This window comes from Trematomus bernacchii, unplaced genomic scaffold (assembly GCF_902827165.1).
Source record: "Trematomus bernacchii unplaced genomic scaffold, fTreBer1.1, whole genome shotgun sequence".
Classification (NCBI taxonomy): domain Eukaryota; kingdom Metazoa; phylum Chordata; class Actinopteri; order Perciformes; family Nototheniidae; genus Trematomus; species Trematomus bernacchii.
The window spans coordinates 911144-930993 of record NW_022987547.1 but is presented as its reverse complement, the minus strand read 5'-3'; the positions used below and the strand labels follow the sequence as shown (position 1 = coordinate 930993).

The following is a 19850-nucleotide window of genomic DNA, read 5'->3' as shown; positions in this document are numbered from 1 at the left end:
GAACGAGCTCAACCAATCAAATGTCAGTGTTTAAACGATATCCATACCGCAGCCAATCCTAATACAGGAGGCGGGACTAATGGATCTTACCTGAGAGCTTTAACTCTGGGCTACAAAGAATGGACTTGAGCTGTTGTCATGGCAACGTTGTGTGTGAGTGAGAGTGGAGCCTCATGTCAAATTAGCGCAACGGGTACTTCAGCTGTTTACGATCAACAGAGTTTAGGAAACAAGATAGTTAGACAACAATGTAGGTTTTAAACTCCACGCTGGAATATAATGGCAAGAGAAAACACTGTTAGCTGATGGTGCTAGTTTGTTCTCTTGGTAGGCTACTAATGGAACACTTCGAGCAGAAACAGGTCGTCACCGCTAGCCAAAGAGGCTACAATGGTTCGTTAGCAATGTCAAGTCATAACCTTCCGCCGGTGCGGCATCTGCCACAATGGACCCGGGTCGGGCGCCTCGGGAAGCCTTGCTCGCCTCGGCGTTTACCTCCAAACAAACTGCAGCCACAGCCTGTCCTCCCGCCAGCCGACAAACGAGTGTGGAGGGCAGCAGAGGTGTCCTGTCACAGCGACACGGACCCCCACGTCGCGTCCATGCGGAGGAATATCCAGTTCCTCCAGCAGCAACACAAGGACACTCTCGAGAAGCTCCATGCAGAGATAGAGTATCTCAGACGGGAGAATAAAGGTGAAGAAAACAGTGAGCTGAAACACTGTCAGAGAATTTCGATTTTTTCCGATAGCGCCTACTTAAACCGAGGTCACTTAAATATGTCATCTAATAATTTGGGATAAGCACAAATAGTTTAATTGTTTGACAGTTGAATCATAGTCCTGTAAATTATTGTATGCTGTGTTAGCTACAACATTAGAATATACCATGCTAATATCAGTAGAGTAAAGTAAGACGTTTCTCAAAACTGAAGCTGGTTATAAAGTGCTTTTCAGAAGGGAAAACATGATTAAATAGTAATAAAACTATTATATAAAAATAAAGAAAAACTAAATATCTAAAAGTTTGACCTCTTTAATTTGACCTCTTTCACTTTGCAGGAGTTGTTGATTTGTTTAAGGTGAGAAGAAACATTATACCTTATTGTTTCCAAGAGTAAATTGATGTTATAATCAATAAAACTGGTACTTTTTGGACAAATGGCCCAGAGCCAGTTAATAAGAACAATCCTTATCCCTATTATTTTCCCATTTAAAAGTTCCTGTTGTTATGTCTAACCCCTTCTTGTAATGAATTGATGTTAATGGGTTCCCTGACTATCTACTGATAGGGTGCTGAAAAGAAAGACACTCAATCCAGGGACAGTGGTCGCCTAGCAACTCCAGGGTTTTGATGGTCTCTCAGTGGGAGGTGGACACATATCTAGTGTCACTTTACTGAATAGGTCACATAAATGCACCTCACCACCCACCAGGAAGCTCCCTTCTCTGTCTGCACACTGTCACAGCCTTCAGGCCCCCATGGAAACACGCCTGTATGTCGGGACTGTGTTTCAACATTGTACCTCCTGTGTGCCTCCCTACAGTATGTCGCAAACTAATCCTATTTTAATGTTGCAGAGTTGCAGTATAAGATGATAATGGAGCCTCCCAAGTCCTGTAGAAAAGGTAAGATGTGATCCTGGATTACAGTTGATTTTGTTTGTGTGTTTCTTGCTAGATTGGAAGAGTTGAAAGTAGTAGACAATGTTGATCAAATATTCTAACACAGTATATGTACTTTTACATTCTGAGATAAATATATAAAACAACCAGTCATTAAAGGGACATTATCTTGGTGTTTACAGTATGGCAAAATCTCTGGCAGATGACAAATCTCACAATGTAAACGTTGTATTGTCAAAAAGTTCAAATGCAGCTTCAGAATGTGGAGAAAAAAAATTCTAATTGTTTCAAGTTTCAAGGCTTTTATTGTCATGTGTGTATAGCTACAAATGTAGTTATGACAATGAAAATGCAACACAATAAAACAGATGAAATAGTACAAGTAAATAAAATAAAATAAAATATAATAGAAACAGAATAGAATAGAAACTGTGCAGAAAAGTCTATACAGTAATTGGAATATTGATATATATGAGTTGCAAACAGTTGAATGCTATGTATGTTCTTTCAAAAGTTCAGGTGTTTAACATTCGTATGGCCTGTGGGATGATAAACGTTGGTATTGGATTTGCAAAATAACTCAAATGTTCTAGTTGTAACTATCTGATATAAAAGGACAAGTGAAAGACAGATGACATTTAGGGCACAGCAGTTAACAATTTATAATGATCTTAATAATGGGTCCTTTTTTTTTTTACTTGCCGCAAATACTTTTATATGTTTGTTTACTTGCGTTCTTAAAGCTGCTACTTATTTTTTACCTTGAATATGTACAATACTTAATTTATTTTCCCTTTTGTCTGCACTGTCCCCTTCGCTGTAAAGATGGACATGTCCCTGCTGTAGGACTAATACAGGAATTCTGATTATTTTCTCATAGGAGTGACACAAAGTCGGCGAGGCATCAGACCCCCCACTCAGGGAAGTGAAGCCCATACGGGACTCTACCTGGAGGAGACGCTGCAGGACACTCGACCCTCACAGGACCAAGCACTGAGGTGAAATTTTGCATTCTACATTTCATTCTGATTCAATACTTAACCGCTTACCTGCCTCAGTATTATCGAGTGTGATAAGATTTAAAGAGTTTTAAGAATTTCAAACAAATCATAAAATAACCTAGATGTGCTGACAAAACATGTTTTATTTTCACACAGGTACATCTGATAAGCTCATACGTTTGTGTCACAGTAATTCAGCCCAAGTTTTATCATAGTTTTACTAAAAATATCTCCTCTCACAATATTTCTATTCAACATTGGTTGTATTGTCCAGCTCTAAATGAAATGATATCAAAACACTAATACAAAATTACATGTTGGTTCATATTGCTAATGTAATATTGAGATGAGACAACAAGTATACAATGTTAAGCACATTTCAGGTGGAACACACTGTGAAATGGGGATAGATATACTGTTGCCGATTAAGCGTGTGAAATGTTTGTGTGAAGTAGCGTGTAAGAAAACGTAATTCACAAAGAACGGATTATACTGTAACCACAGTCAATGGTGCACCACAGCCACAGCGTGTGAAGAAAAACAGTTCACAAAGTAGTGTGGAGCATATGGTTTTAATGCTGACACATTTCACTGTTTTAAAAGTCAACTCTAAAGTAGGTATATCATTAGTTCCCATTTTAATCCCATGCTCGTAGCTTCTTCGATTAAATGGTATGGGAGTCTTCTTTACTAACATTTAGAAAAATAAGTACATTGTAATTAGTTGAATGCATAATTAAGTGTTCCTAGCTCTCATGATTATTTTAGTTTTTAGATTTCTTATTTAGGTTTGCTTAAAGGTGGGGTAGGTAATTTTGGAGAAACCAGCTCGAGATCGCTAGAATTTGAAAATACACAACCGGAAAAAATCTGCCACTTCCTTACAGAGCCCCTCCTCCAACACACACAAACGTGCACATGACCAATGAGGGCACGAGATAAGTTTGTGAACAGATGGAAAGCTGACAGGCAGGTAGGCCATCCAGTTATTTTAGCCGGGTCGTGCTTTTTACAGTACCACGGCTTCCACAGGTGACATTTTTTTATGGATTTTTTGTCAAAGCACTTAAGATATTCATTGCTATCGGGATGTTAAGAGCATTCCATGGAATATAACAAAAAGTGTATCTCGAGCCGGTTTCTCAAACTTACCTACCCCACCTTTAAGTGTAGGATTATAAGGCCCCGTCCACACGGAGACGATATCAGTTGAATCCGCTAACGTTCTCTATCGTATAGACCAGGGGTATTCAACTCAAATTCAACGAGGTCCAGTTAGAGAAAATGTCCCCATGCAAAGGTCCGGAACATCAAAATGTCTAACTTGCTTTATGAATTAGTGTGATATATATATTGAAGTAGCCTGTAGCTTTATCAACGTCTGCGTGTAATCAACAACCGACTGCCAATCAAATAAAGAAAGTACAATTCATAAACAACAATATGTATTGTCAATGAACATTGAACTATACAGATATAAAGTAAATACTGTGGATGTGTGTAATGTTCCTCTCGGGCTGCATTTAAAAATAAAATAGAGAAATAAATAAAATAATTAAATAAACAATTGAACAGTTTTAAAGTTCCTCTTTCTTTCCCTCTTATATTGCAGTCCCTCACTCACTTTGTTTTAATTCAGTGTGAGAATTGAGCTGGAGCTTGTCCTGCCAGGAGTTTAAATCTGGGCTGAAATGGTGTCAGGGCCATTCTCATACACACATGCAGGTGCTCATTGGTTAGCCTCGGTTAGCCTGCCCTGGAACCATATTTAGTTTTAATTTTGATCCTGGTGGACTGATCATATTGGGCTCTGAGACTGCTTATTGTTTGTGACCTCAGTTCTGACTTGAGAGGGAATGTTTGGTCAAACACTTTGTGTTTTGTCTCATAGTGGCGTTTTGGCACTTTTAATCAGGGTTGGGAGGGTTACTTTGTAAATGTAATCGGTTACTGAATACTGAATACATGGCTCTGAAAGTAATCCGAATACAGTTACAGTTACGTGTCTTAAAAAAGTAACGTATTCAGATTACTTTTAGAATACTTTTGGAATACTTTATTTGTCCATAACAGATGGGTATGTTTTGGTGAACAGGAGACACTTATTTTACTGTTTTAATGGCTTATCAAGAGCACAACTCAAACACAACATCTTGGTGTCATTCTGGACAGCTCCCTCTCATCTGCACCCCACATAAAAAACATCACCCGGACTGCATTATTTGTACTCTCTTAAACCTTTCCTTAGAATATGTTATGAATTGTCAGGTGTCCTTGGGTGCTTTGAAAGGCGCCCCTAAATAGAATGAATTATCATTATTATTTATTATCTGAAACGACGTAATAACTTTTAAAACTGTTTCCAGTCACTTGCCCCATGCATTCAGCAGCAGCAGGCCATTCACTTTGATTTGATCCCGTTATGAAATGTCATCATTTCGACATTAAAGAAATGCTACATAAACGTTATCTTGCACATTTTATCGAACCATCTCCGTTTCTAACTTTCAATATATTTTAAAAGAGATCTCTCTTTCTGATCTGCGTGCGGGGGCGGGGCCTCACAGACACGCTGCATCTCTCTCGCTCACAGACACGCTGCAGCGCCGTGCAGTGTGCACACAGTTCTACTGGTAATGACTATTACATTTTATGAGGAAACTTTTCCACCAATAATTCCCATAAGTATTCCAAAATGTATTCACTTCAGGTTTACGAAAGTAACTGTAATCAGATTGCTCGTTTTTCAAATATAACGCGAGCTGAATACAGTTACTTGATTTTTGTATTCTGCTTGAGCGCCACGGTCAATGAACAAATGAGACACACTGGCTCTGTGCTCCCAGTGGGCAGGATGAACATGAATGAGTCCGTCCACTCAGGGTTAAAAGCTCTGTTCTCACTGTCCACTTTCCTCTTCTTGGAGAGCGCCATGTGTCATTATTTGTCTCTCCCTGTCTGCCGCTAACACGCCTGTTCACTCTCCTCTCCGTCTTCCCTGCCTGTATCGCTAATTATTCTCTTTACTCACTTTCCTCTCCGCTTCTCTCTGCCGCTCTCTCATCTCTTCTTCTGTGTTTCTCTCCCTGTATCGCTCACTCGTCTCTTTCGCCCCCTGTCGGCAGCGGTTAAAATAGAATGGCCCCGTCAAAATTGAAATCCCCTATTAATGTATTGATTATAGGTCCGGTTCCGTATAGGTCGGCGTCTGGGTCCGGATCCGGACCGCGGTCCGCCTGTTGCCGACCCCTGGTATAGACGGTTCGTCCACACGAGGCCGTCACGGAAACGCGGATTCGGAGCCCGAATCCGATACACTTTGATAACGGCTCCCAAAGTGGGTAGGTCTGGAGACGAAACGCTCATTCCCTGAAAACGATGACGCCATAGCCCCGCCTCTCCCCACCTCTCCTTCTCACCCCCGCGTTATTGTTGATGCGTTTCGCCAACAACAACAACAATGGCGGATCACAGGGTTGCGTTCGTGCTCCAGACGCTACTGACCATGATACAGATTTTAGTGCAAAATGTACAGCTCCTCTACCACAACCATCATCAGCAACAATAATAATATAATATAATAATAATAATAATAATAATAATAATCGTCATCGGTCTTATTCGCTGCTTTTGGCAGAAGTACAGCGCCACTTACAGGCCCGGCATATGTACTACAGCGTCTCCAGCGGGTCGAGCGGTCTCGTGTGGACGTTCGACGTTCGAAATGTACATGTAGTACATTTCTTGAGCCGATTCCGTGTGGACGGAAGACTTTTTTGATATCGAATTCGGTTCGTTTTCGTTTTCGTCTCCGTTTCGTCTCGGTGTGGACGGGGCCTTAAGCAACGACCCATTGGTTCAACTGTAGTGCAGCCAACTTTTGAAAAAGTCATTTAAAAGAGATGTCGAAGTAATTTTAGATTTGTCAAATAAATGTGCAAAATATACATTATTTTATTCACTTTGATTTGGTACATCTGGTATCGCCTTACAATCAAGGCCATGGAATAGAAGTCTTGAACTGCCTTCAACATTGATTGATGATGTGATCTCACTGACTACTTGTGCAGCCTTGGAGATGGCAGCGACATTCTGGGATGTGCCAGGCAGGAGCCCAGCCTAGAGGTGAAGGGGGGTCTCATCACCTCATTACAACCTCTACGAATCCACAGCAACCCCTCCCATCCGCCGCGAGCCCCCACCCTGCAGGAATGTGAGGTCATCATTCGGCAGCTCTACAACGCGAACAGCTTACAGTCTCAAGAAGTAAGTGCCCTTCATCACATAATAATCATCTATATTGTTTTCTTTCTCATTTTTTTTGGACATTTTTAATGGTTTTATAACAACCGTGTTTCTTTAAAGATCATACGTGTGAAGGCATTGCTGAGAGATATTGTTTTGAGCAAAAAAATCACCCCAGAGAACTACATCCTGACCAAGGCCTTCCTTGTGGACGGAACCCGGTAAAGTGACAGACAATTTTATTACTGTAATCTTCATCAATATATAGGATTCCTTAAAAAAAAACTACCACAGTTGTGATAAGGGTTTCTCTTGTTTGTTGTACCTGTCAGCAAAGTCACAGAAGAAAAGACATTTCCGAAACTTGGTCTTCAAACATTTCCCGAAAAGCCGTATGTAAATCTGTTTCTATGGAAAACTGTTCCATCATTTTGCACTGACTGCATGCTCAAAAAGCCATCTTGGCCCCCTCAGTTAAAGTTAAAGTTATATGTTCTGTCCCAGGTCCGGACCCTCTCACTCTGGGGTGGTCCTCCCTGCCCTGAAACAGAGCCTCAGCAGCAGCATCGCAGACAGACAGAGGAGGACCCGTGCTGTGCAGAGAGACCGCTTCAAAAGGACGGTGCACTGACAGGATCCCCAGCACACATCCAGTACACTGTTATCCACCACCATATAAAGTATTTCTGTCCTATCATATTTTTTTTAATAATTGTACTCATGAAGGACCCACTTACATGAAAAGATAAAAATAGTTTTTCATTCTGCACACAAACAGAAAAGGAAATAAAGTCACAAATGCAGTTTTGTCCTTGGAACGGTAAATGTATTTATTTATTGTTTGCCAAACATTTTAGGACATTTGAACTATAAAGGTAGACATCTCTAACTGAACAAGGCTGCTTTTACCAAACTGAGTCAGCATTCAGTGCGTTGAGCTTTTAGAGGACATTCATTGTAATTCTGCCAAAATTATGGGGGAATTGTACAGTACTATATAGAAATAATAACTTGTTATTATTCAAACTAATTCATACTTTCATCACTGCAAACAACCAAAGTTATCTCTCTAAAAACACATTAAGGAAAAAGAATAACAACTTTTTTCCCAGGCCCCTTTTGTACACAACAAAACTAGATTGAACTATCTTAACAAAAAAAGAGCTCTGTCCTGTTTTTTTACAACGACTTCTGCTCTTCCTGTCTTTTTAACATAATATTTTTGGCAATGGTCTTAAGAGTGTGAGAAGACACACAGCTGTGAAAAGCCAAACATGTTAAAGAGCCTAGCTTAATTTCACAACATAAATCAAAACCTAGCTTATAGTTGTGCAACCGCATTGGGCAGGTTAAGAACTGCATGCAGCCAGGCGGGGCAGACAATTCCCGGAATGAACCCGGCTGAGCTCACTCCACCTCTAAAACCTTTGCTGATTCAAAACTATCACAATGTGGATTCTCATGCAGCCAGTAAGAGCCCAGTAATAGCCAAGCTGTGCCTCAGGGGCACTTATTTTCACAGTGAGCAAAATACTCTGATGGCAGGAATTTTCAAGGTACCTCTCAATACCTCTCCATTAGTTACAAGTGAATAGCTTTCAGTCTGTCAATGTGTATGACATTTCTCCCTGCAAAAGTTCAAACACTGTAAAATGATGTTATGTTCAGATTAAACACATTGTTTCATGCATGCATCCACCAGATGGAGGTGTTTAGAGACATTGAAGAGTGTCCATTACATTTGAAGCCTACAATGTTTGAGAGGTTACAGATACTTTTATTTATTTCATATCCTGCATGAAGTGTGTGTCTTTGGAATATTGGCAAAATGAAATTATTTATATATCCACCTGAAAATATAGCTGTTTTGTTTTGACCCCTGGTAACAAAATCACAAATTAAACCATAGTGTAATTAAACAAAAAGTATTTTGGGGAAATGCACAGTAACACCGCATTTGTAGCTTCTACTCCTGAGGAAGAATAGGCCCTGTTTGTTTTAGTCTTTCCAATGTGTTGCATCACTGCGTCTTTGTGGAAATGTGGGAATTGGCAGGCATTAGCCCTTAAGAGCCAGTGGGTGCGAATCTATTAACATTCAGACAGCGCCGCAGTGATGAGAGCCGCTCTGTGCCAGCTGCAGGCTCACGAGCATGCTCACTGAAACCTCAATATCCAGAGGAACAGAGCTGCATCTTTATATATTTTACTTTCATTAATGAGCAGAAGTTGTCCCGCCACATTGGAACGCTTGTCATGCTCTATCAGTGTTTCTAACGCATTCTTTGGTTTGTATTCGTCTTTATTTAGCCTTCTTCAGAGGCACTACCCCCCCCCATTTAAATTCACTCTCTCCCTTTCAGCATATTGTGTTGTGGGCCGGGGAGCACCAAATCGATGTGTCACAGTTCTGTGCCAGATAATACTTAGTATGAGATTGAGTGGAGGGGAAGTAGGAGAACAACAGGAAATTAGAATAGGGAAATATGTAAAATGTTTAACTGGTTGCATGAAATAGCAGTTGACTGACCAAACATGCTGTACCTCAAACATATGAATTACTCAAGAGGCCACAGAAAAGCTGAAGATATATAATATACGCTGCACAGAAATACATCATAAATATAGATTAAAATTAGTACATTTGCTCGTTTATAGGACAGCCTGTGTCCTCAGGGAACCTGTCTGAGAAGATTGAGTTGTCAGATGTGATTGAATGTGAAACTGTCATCAGTTATAAGAATTAAATCTACGGTCACTCATTTATCCTGCTACATGTAATAAAATTGAAATTAAACTGTAAAGGACAGGAACCAAAAGGGGATCTTGGAAGTATGAACAAATCAAATAGCCTTTATTTTAAGATTGACCATAGTTGTTTTCCAAATGACTCAGTTTTGCATACTTTAATTATTTTAATTTTATATTACTTTATACACCTAAATAATTCAAAATTCGAATATTGTACGTAGAAAATAAGTACAAGGAAAATATGTGATTAGTTAAGTACAAAGTCGTTAAAAAAGGATATCCAACCTAAACAACTAACACACCAAAAGGCTCCATACTTGCACTTGACTAAATGTTTATTCAAGTATCTTTACTTTATGGTATTGCTACTGTTATTAGAACATAATACAACATTATTATTTTATTTTGAAACAAATGTTAGAATTGTATTGTTACTATAAGTAATCAAAAATAGTTTACTTTGTTTTTGCATATTTATGAACTGCACTTAGACATCGTATGCAAAAAGACATAGCAGGAACCTAATACAGGGTCTTGCTGCTATACGAAAATAAGCCTATAGTGTATTTTGTAATTTATTGCTGGTTGTTTGCCCTGTAATGATAACATCACTGCTTTATCGTCTGTCATACAAAATGTTCTGTAGCTGTCATGGAAACATGATTGACACTTCACTCTGGGGGTGGAGGGGGGGCAGTCCATGGTCTCGTCACCCGCCCACCCCCATTTCCTCCTCCCACCCTCCACCCCCCTCCAGGCGTCAGTGACGTGCAGACAGAAAGCGGGACCAGCCCTCCCGTCGCCATTTTTCGGTCTCGTACTCGCACTTCTGGTGGCTCGGGTGAGGGGGGGGACGAGTAGAAATAAGGGAAAGTAAAATATTATAGAATCCTTAAGCCGTTATCCTTCGTGAGCAGTCGGGAACTCACGCGAGAGCTCCAGCCTACCGCGCGGCCACCTGAGATGCACGCGCAGGAGACAAGCCGCTGCTGTGAAATCATTTTTTGTGTGGAGACGTGTTGCGGGCCGCCATTTTTGTGATGTGCAGCCTCTAAAGTCGGCTCCGACTCGAGAAACGGGATTCAAAAACACATTTCCATGACGTGTGTCTTACCATAAGATAAAGAAGATACAAAGTAATCATTTCGTTTCCGACTCGCGGCTACTGGCGACATTTTGCCGACATGAGGATTTATCAGATGAAAAACTGAGGCCACCTTTTCCGTTCTCTGACACTGACGTGTGATACATTATTAGAAGAGAGAAGCCCGGTGTTTTCTCGGAAGGCGGAACGAAAAGGGGAAGCTTCATTTATCATTTGTTGCTGCTTCGCTCTCCGTCGATGTTTGTCTGTCGTAAGTTGTTCTGTTTCTCTATTTTGGCCGCTCAAACAATCACTCAGCCGTTGACTGCTGAACACAGGAACCACATTATGTTCCAAAGTTGGATCAAGCCAGTCGCAGCCTGTCTCTGAAAACGTCAGGTTGTTTTTGGTTTCCTTATAATTTCTTTTTTAAATCAGAGGTCTCTGGAGCCTGCAGCAGAAAGCACTCGACACAACCTCAGGGCGACGAATGCCCTGCCCTGCATCTTCCAAATTGCTGTGATTGGCCAATCCCAACCACACGTTTTAACTTATTGTCTAGCCTTTTTGGTTATCTTTTCTTTCTTATTTGTAGTCTTGTTACTAACTTATTTTGAACAGAAATGTCAACTGCTCGGTTTGATTCATCTGATCGGTCCGCCTGGTATTTTGGACCCGTGTCACGACAAGAGGCACAGAATAGGTTACAAGGACAGAGACATGGTATGTTTCTGGTTCGAGACTCGTCGACCTGTCCCGGCGACTACGTGCTGTCAGTGTCTGAAAACTCCAAAGTGTCTCACTATATAATCAACTCTTTGCCCAGCAAGAGGTTTAAGATAGGCGACCAAGAATTTGAGCACCTCCCTGCTCTGCTGGAGTTCTACAAAATCCACTACCTGGATACCACCACGCTGATAGAGCCAGCCCCCAGGTATGAACATCCCCCATTACCCCCCACCACTAAACCCATGATATTAAGTGTACACTATGATGAAGAAAAACATAACACTTGGGCCTCATATATTACCACCAATGGCTGGATAATCTAGGTTAAGTAGCTTGGCTATTTTTATCAAAACCAACCCACTTTCAGGCTTACCTCAGTGCCCTGCTGAAATGCCATGGGGCATCTAGTTTGACACATTTGAAGAGAGAAGAGACATTAACACTACCCTCACACATGCAGTTTGTTATTGATGTGTGGTTTCTTAACATATGATAAACAATCACTAGCCAAGACTTTGGTAAAGTGTGGGGTTTGCATGTTTATATACACGATTAGCAATGTTTGCTTACACACAGCCATCCATTTTGGAATTAGCTACTAATGCACTGTTTTTAGATCTCTCTATGTGGCATTTATTCCTATTTTGCTCAAAGACCTTGGAAATGAACATGGATATTCCATGTATGCCTTCTTGCCATTTAATGTATACACTACATTAGTAAACATTTATACTCAGATTGTCCTTGGAGGTGTATGTAAATCACGTTTTGCCCTTTGACATAACTTAAGCTTTTATTAAATGCCATTCAACAAGAACATCTGGAATGTATATCCAGGCACTAGTCCATGTATTTCATATTCAGTTGACAATGACCTTCTTTTTATGGTAACCCCATTATGTCTCCTTCCTTTGCCTCCTTATTGTAATCTCTCAAGGTACCCAAGCACAGTGAGCGGTCCCATCCAGCCCTTGGGTGTCCCAGATGAGAACCTAGAGTATGTGCGGACTCTTTACGACTTCACTGGCAGCGATGCAGAGGACCTTCCCTTCAAGAAGGGGGAGATCCTGATCATCCTGGAGAAGCCAGAGGAGCAGTGGTGGAGCGCCAAGAGTAAAGAGGGGCGTGTGGGGATGATCCCCGTTCCCTATGTGGAGAAATTGGTACGACCTTCACCTCATCCTGGCCAGCCTTCCCATGGGTCTCGCAACTCCAACAGCTATGGGATCCCTGAGCCCTCCCACGCCCTCGTGCACGCCTACGCCCAGCCCCAGACTCCAACGCCGTTACCACCTGGCACCCCCGGAGCAGTTATCAGCCCTCTACCCTCCATGCAGAACGGCCCCGTCATGGCAAAGGCAATTCAGAAACGAGTGCCATGCGCCTACGACAAAACAGCTCTGGCTCTAGAGGTATGTGATATGGGATTTAACTCAACTAAAATGTGTTTTGTCTATATCGTTTCTTAATGAAAGGTAGACTTCCTGGGTTGTTTTAAAATATGGCTTTTTTGATTGAGATGAATTATTGTAGTCTACTAAAGTAATCTTTATAAATGATCCAAAATATGGGGGAAACATATGGGGAAATGCCCTCAAACTAACTTACTATTGGCACATATGACTTAACATGACCAAAGACTACAATCAGTATATCAAATGTGTGTTTCAGCCGTTTGTGATATCATGCAATACAACTCTATGCCAAGTTGTAGGCAGCTTCTAATCGACTCAGACTGTGAAGCAGTGTTCTGATGCCCTCTCTGGTTTCATGTTTAAAGTCTGTTTCACTCAGCTTCAGCATGGAGAAAGTCAACCAAAAACAAGAGAAAATTAAGGCGGCATTATTCATGTTATCCTCTGTGACTTTCTATTTTTGGAGCTGTTCAAATGGAGACAGTCCCCAAAACAACACATTACAAAACGTCATTATACATTTAAAAAAATAAAAAAGGGAAGGGCCCTGTTTATTTCACACCTAAAACATGTTACTTTAGCACTGAATCATTTCTTGTAAGGTTAACCAGCACGCTGCATTGAAACTGTGGAAGTCGGTAGCTAATGAGTAAAGTGCTAACACAAGGCAGCGCTGCCACAGCCATGACGATGTGTGAAAGAGTCTTAAGATAACCTGCAGCTCTTCTGCAAACCTCCAATATGTAAGGCTCTTCTGTACAGCAGCCGCTCTAGGTGTTGCTCTGGCATCATGCTGAATGATCATGGAGTTGTTGTCGATTGATACTGGTGTTAAGCATTCATTGAAACTAAATGACATTCATTATTTGATGTTAGGTGTTGGGGGGGGGGGACTGTGGTGATACTGACTACAGTTTTGTGTCCTAATATATATACTTGTATGGGTGATTCAAGCACCCATTCTTCCTGTTATCTGTGGCTACATGTTCCTGCTAGCTGCTAAAAGGGCAGCAGCTCTGTTGCATTTTACGGCTCGATTGCATTTCTCAGCAGTGCACTCAATACAAATGTGCTCTGGCTGTGGTAACATGTTGCAGCATGTAATGTAATGTATAATGTGCACTTCACGTATACACTGGGGCTCCAGCATGCTCCACTCTGATAGCAGTCTGAGCTGCAGCAGTGTCCTCAGGGGACAGATGAGAAAGAAAGGCATCTGGGCCTGTCTCCGCTGCCGTTCACTGACATCACAGTGTGTCAGTGGATGCAGGAAGTGAGCTATGCTGGTACTCAGGCCGCCCCTGTGACTCTAAAATGAAGTGTACGTTTTGGAGCTTGAGCAAATGGTGTTCATGCTTAAGGTTAGACTGCTCCCTCTTACAACAATGTCCTCTCTACTCTCTCCCCTGTGTTCCTTTCACAATAGACATTAGCATCACCTCAGGAAATGCCTTGTTCAGACTGACTCTGTGATGTGAGCTGTTGCGGGTCAACCCGACATGTCAGCTAGCCTGGGTCTGCGCCCATCACTACCAATCTGTTCAACAATCTCCTCAAAGTGGAAACTTCCATTAAACTAAAAGTGAATTCAGTCCACAGATAGAGACATAGAGAGGGGATCAGAGAAAGAGGGACTGCACACAAATGTGCCAACACAGCGAGCATTTGAGAACTGAAACAGAAACATGTTTCTCTGTGGAATTTGTTCAATTCTGTGTACTTTGACGGTGTAGCGGTAACGTGGGTCGAGCTGAAGTGTAAGGCTGGCTTCTGTTTACGGGCAAATAAAGATTGTCCTGTGACTGTCTGCATTGTCTTCATCTACGAACATGCATGTTTTATGCATGTTTAGTAGACTTTTGTGAGAGTGTGTGAAATAGAGTGAAAGAACTGGGGTTTGTAAGCACATCTGTTCTACTCCAGAGCACACTTGATTCAAATAGAATATACGAAATACTGTTTTTATTTTACAATTATAATCAACTCCGCAACAATGCATTTTGACTATATTCCCAATCCCCACGGTTGTGTTACCTGTGTTCTACAAAAGTTAGCGATATCCCTATCCCTCATCTGTGTTTTTAGTAGATTTAAGATATGTGGTACTTCATTATTAATATTCATAGTAGCCTAGTTTCTAGCTGCCAAAAGGCACTGTTCTCCTTTTTAAAGAACCTGTCTCTAACGTGAGCAAAATACAGAGTCACTGATAACAGCTGCGGTGAAATCAAATATTTAAATTGCCTCTTTCCATCAACATGTTTTAGTCCTGCATCACGACACCTCAAATGTGCTGCCGTTGTGAAAACTGTATCTGAATTTCCATAATTTGCTAATCCTTTGAATAAAGAAAGGTTGCACATACTGGTGTCACTGCAACAGTTTCACATTGGCACTACGCCACCCAAAGGAAAAGCAAACGATTTACATTTTTCTTTTTGAAGGATTATCGTTATAGAAAGTTTGATATGGAAATTAGGTGTAAACATGTCTAAGGACTTTTTTTAGATGTGTCTGGTTTTGTCCGTGTCATACAAGTGACCCCCCCACCCCACTGTGATGGTTGACTGTATGCTGGTCTCACTGTGTCTTATTAGTGGGACAGTGCTTGTGTCTATACAGACATCGCCCGTGTTGAGGCTGAGGGTCTGTTTTTCTTCTTCACTTCACGTAGCATTAAGGAATAAAGATGCTATTGTCATTGCAAGTGTTTGTATAGGTTCCCTGACAAGTAGACTTCCATAGGGGGTTTCCCTGCAGTTCACAGTTATTTCCTGCTACTTGTGCATTATAAAATGGTGCCCTAAAACATTTTCTATTTATCATTTTTGAAAATGGTAATGCAAATCAGCAGGCCACAACTGATGGGTCTGATAAGCCCAACATCCAGACATGTTAGTAACTCTCCTGAATGAGTAGGGAATATCTGATTTATATAGTGGTGTACAAAATGTGACCGAGGAAACAAAGCCCCTAGAAACTGGTCACTAGAAAGGAACCGGCAAGCCTTGTGGTCATTTTGATTTACTGCCCTAAAACTAGCATTGGACCGACGTCACATACCTCACCTCGTCTCATCATGTCTCTCTCTGTCGGCTCAGAATAGGTCACGGCTCACAGAAAAAAGCTTTTGGTTTGTGCCGTCGCTGTTTCACGGCCCCTGGGGTTTAAGAAAAAGAAGAAGCAGCGGCTATGAGTCATTATTTATTTACTTCACAGACACGCAGTCCCCAACAAATTTATATCAGGTTATGTGCACATTATTTTTAGGGTTTTGTTTTTTTAGACCGAAGTCTGCTTCACTTCTACATTCTTAAGAGTTGGATATTATTCCTTTTATTTGATTATATTTCCTTTTCCCGTGATCACAGTAAATGTTATTATTGCTCTGTATTTCTAATAACAAGATCTTCAACATGTTTCAACATTTATATTAAAACGTGCATTCATAACAACCAGCCTGCTCTTAATGAAGATTAGATATAATTCAACACTTACAAATTGAATGGCACTTCTTTTGTACGGAGCTGAATTTGTGTTCGCTATGGCGCTTCCTTGCAGCATTTCTTTTGAATGAAGATTTCGTTTTTTTTCTTTCCACGGAAGCTTTGTATGACTAAGTAGCATTCTTGTCATTCCAGGATGACGTAACGGATTATTGTTACAGATAATGTCTGGGACTAGATGTCCTTGAAGCGTCGTTCTGAAGAGAAAGCCACGTGCCCTCACATTCACGTTTCAATCATGGTTTTAGTGATGGAGATTTTTCCCTTCTAATCCCCCACAAAGAACATATGGCTTTAACAGATTGGGGTCGCATTCAATGTCACAACCCCATCTGAGCGACAGCACTGTGCTCCACCACAGTTTAATGACAAAAGGCTTTTATTTTGAACGTGGTGTATTAATAAATCACTGTTTTTTTAAGCTCACATGTGCAGACGGTGTAGTTGGATGAAGTGCTTTAGGATAAGCTTTGGCCACATTTTCATATTTCCTTGGACTATAAACCCAGTGCTATCTTTCTTGTTTTTTATCTGTGTGCATCTGAACAGTCTGCAGCCGTTACTCACCAGCTTACAGTTCACATCTGCATCTGCATGACGGTTACCAGCTTAGTCACTTAGTTGAAGTAGAGCAGCATCTTTACACTTAAGAATTGAGAAATAATTCAAGTAAATTGTGCTATTTGTCAAGGGGCTATGTTTCAACATTTCATTTCGCTACTCTGTTATATACGCAAAATATAACTCGGTTTAAGGATTTATTTTGTGAGTTTTATTCCAGAAATGTAAAAGTGAATGCTCCTAATACACTGTAAGGCATTCTAGTTTAATGTGACCATGAAATGTTGCAGTTTTTCTAGAAAGTGACAAACCGTTCTAGGTTATTTTCCAATCCAGATATACTTCCCACAAATCCTGCTTTTCCTTTAACCCTGCTATTTGTCTTTCTGCCCTCAGCTCGGCGACATCGTCAAGGTAACACGGATGAACATCAGCGGCCAATGGGAGGGCGAGGTGAACGGACGAAGGGGTCTCTTCCCATTCACCCATGTGAAAATCATAGACCCCCAGAATCCGGACGAGAGCGACTGACCCTAGTGTCGGCCTGGACCCTCTCGCCAGTTATCGTCCCCGTACCTGAACCTGCTGGCCGTCTCCACCTCGTTCCCGCCAGTGTCGCCACGGTTACATGCTTGCCTGCTTGGGGCTGTACCATGATAGCGACCCCACCGTTGTTGCCAACCGTTGCAAGGCTTTCTGACTGTTTACAGCTTTGGACATTGGGTCCAAACTTAAAAAAAAAAAAAACCTGATCCCACTCCTCCCATCTCATTATCCCTTGACTTGGTTCCAGGCTGGCCGATGTGTTTTTGCATTAGTGTCCTTTTCATTTCCAGATCACTGGGCATCAGTGTGTGTGTGTGTGCGTATGTATTAAGTGTCTGTCACAATAGATATTTACCACATTACATTACAACATGTCTGTGTTTATTAGGTTTCTTTCTGAATATATGTTTGAAGTCTTGGGGAAAAGTGTTTGTTGTGTCGATGTTCGTACGAAGTAGGGAACAGCAACATCCCCACGGACTTGGGAGAGCACTGAGGCGACGAGGAGCTAACCAGCCGGTCAAATGTTATTTCTCCAAACAATCAAGTCACTGTTGTACCTTAACCATCTCACAAGCACAGACACACACGCAGGTATTGGCTGTGAGTTGTTCAGGTTGACAGTTTTTTTTTTTTAATATGTACGTGATGCGTGACTGGATTCAGGAGAGATGGGTTGCACCGTGACATTTTAGGTCCCATGACCCCATCCACACTTCCACCTGACTTTCAAGACTTATTTATCTTTGTTTAAAACGCATATTTCGGCCCTATGTGATTTCATCTTTCTCCTATTTGTGCCACATGATCAACTCATGTTTTTTTTTTTGTATGTGACTTGGAGATGTATGGTAGAGGGGAAACTTTGCATGTCCACTCGGTACCTCTCTTGACTGCCCTTCACATTATTTTGAACTGAAAATGCATTGCTTCGAGATTAGCAGGGTTTTTAGTGACATCAGCACTAGTCGATACATTTCAACTTTCTGCATAGGAGTGTCAAGCTTTGAACTAAAGTCAAGTAGCAACAGCCTTCTCGCTAGCACTTCCCACAAGCATCTAAAAGGCTAGCTTAAAAAAATGCATCGTCGCAGCATCGGCACAAAGACTGCGTTCTACTGAGGTGAGGGCAAAGGTCAGGAAAGGAGGACATTTTTCAGCAAGCCAATGAGAATCCCATTAATGCCTTTTTTTTTCTTTCAGAGAGCAAGGTAAATGCATATTTTAGCGCATGCAATCCCACTCTCTAACCTTGTGTTTTTAATGCAATGTTACTCCTGTCAATTTAGTGTTTTTCTTTTTAGCTTTAGTCCTTAAATATTCGGTCCGTGCACAACTTTGTCTCATTATGCAAATGTGTGGAAAAGCATCTTTGTTCCTACACAACCAGTTTGACCAGTAGGAGCTGAGAATCAAACCGTCATTTATTCATTTCTGCTGTAAAGAATGAACCATTACACCCCCCCCCACACTCCGCATAGTGCTTTCCATTTAAATCGATTACCGACCCTTCACTCTGAGTAATATTGTGCAGCTTTTAGTTGGTTCCCAACTTTGATCATGTCAGTTTATAGTCGGCTATTCATTCAAGCTTTTTTTTGTCAAAATGAGTGATGTTGTTAAACAAAAGTACGGACGGAGACATTTACAAAAGGGAAAATGCCTGCTGGTTGCCTCTGTGCATGACCTCTTGGCCGGGTAGATGGTCCTGCCTGGCCAAATGCTGCTTAATGTCATTTTATGTCCTTATTAAACCAAGGTTTCTCTTATTTGAATCCCTCCTGGTCAAACCAACCAGCGTGGGTTTTTTTATTCCTCATCAAAATTAATGAAATTACTAATTAAGCAATACACCCTGATTCTTTCCTTCTCTTGAGGTGAACTTACTTTTGTCATGCTTCTGAGTTGTTTTGTAATGGCATTAACAGTATTACTGTGCTCTCTTCTCATATTCTAGGAAAGCCTGTCTTTTACTTAAGGATTGAAAATTGTGCCTTTTATTTTCTTAAACCATTTACATGTGTTAATATTTCCCATGGTTAACACCTGTGCTGGTATTGACCCTTTATGTACAGAACAAGTAAATAAAATTTACGTCTACTTCTTTAACTTTTTCTCGTCTCAAATCTGTCCTCTGCGTTGTGTTTTGGGAAGGTGGGGGGGGGGGCAGCAGCAGCCGCCGGGCTTCACAGGTTGTGTATCTGGAGCACAGGACAGTTGCTCTCGCTCTAATTTTTGACAGTTCCAGTTTTGATTCTGGCTGCGCCCAGGAGGAAGGAGGCAATTAATGAATTTTAATGAAGTGCTAAGAAAAGAAAGTCAGCTGACCTAGAGATGGCTAATGGAAAACTTTTCAAGGGCAATGTTTCATATGTTGTAACTGTTTGT

General features: G+C 41.2%; 2 protein-coding genes across 2 annotated transcripts; both read left to right on the top strand.

Annotated features, from left to right (window-relative positions):
* The first annotated feature begins 163 nt into the window (after positions 1-163).
* On the top strand, positions 164-8153 carry si:ch211-222n4.2 (uncharacterized protein LOC101885505 homolog). Its single transcript, XM_034122818.1, has 7 exons — positions 164-696; positions 1581-1628; positions 2506-2623; positions 6697-6892; positions 6992-7092; positions 7204-7263; positions 7376-8153. The coding sequence occupies exons 1-7, from the start codon at positions 306-308 to the stop codon at positions 7500-7502; spliced, it is 1041 nt and encodes a 346-aa protein (XP_033978709.1). The 5' UTR covers positions 164-305; the 3' UTR covers positions 7503-8153.
* Positions 8154-10417: 2264 nt separating this feature from the next.
* On the top strand, positions 10418-19571 carry crkl (v-crk avian sarcoma virus CT10 oncogene homolog-like). The gene is made up of 3 exons (XM_034123038.1): positions 10418-11639; positions 12372-12846; positions 17313-19571. The coding sequence occupies exons 1-3, from the start codon at positions 11329-11331 to the stop codon at positions 17445-17447; spliced, it is 921 nt and encodes a 306-aa protein (XP_033978929.1). The 5' UTR covers positions 10418-11328; the 3' UTR covers positions 17448-19571.
* The last annotated feature ends 279 nt before the right edge of the window (positions 19572-19850 follow it).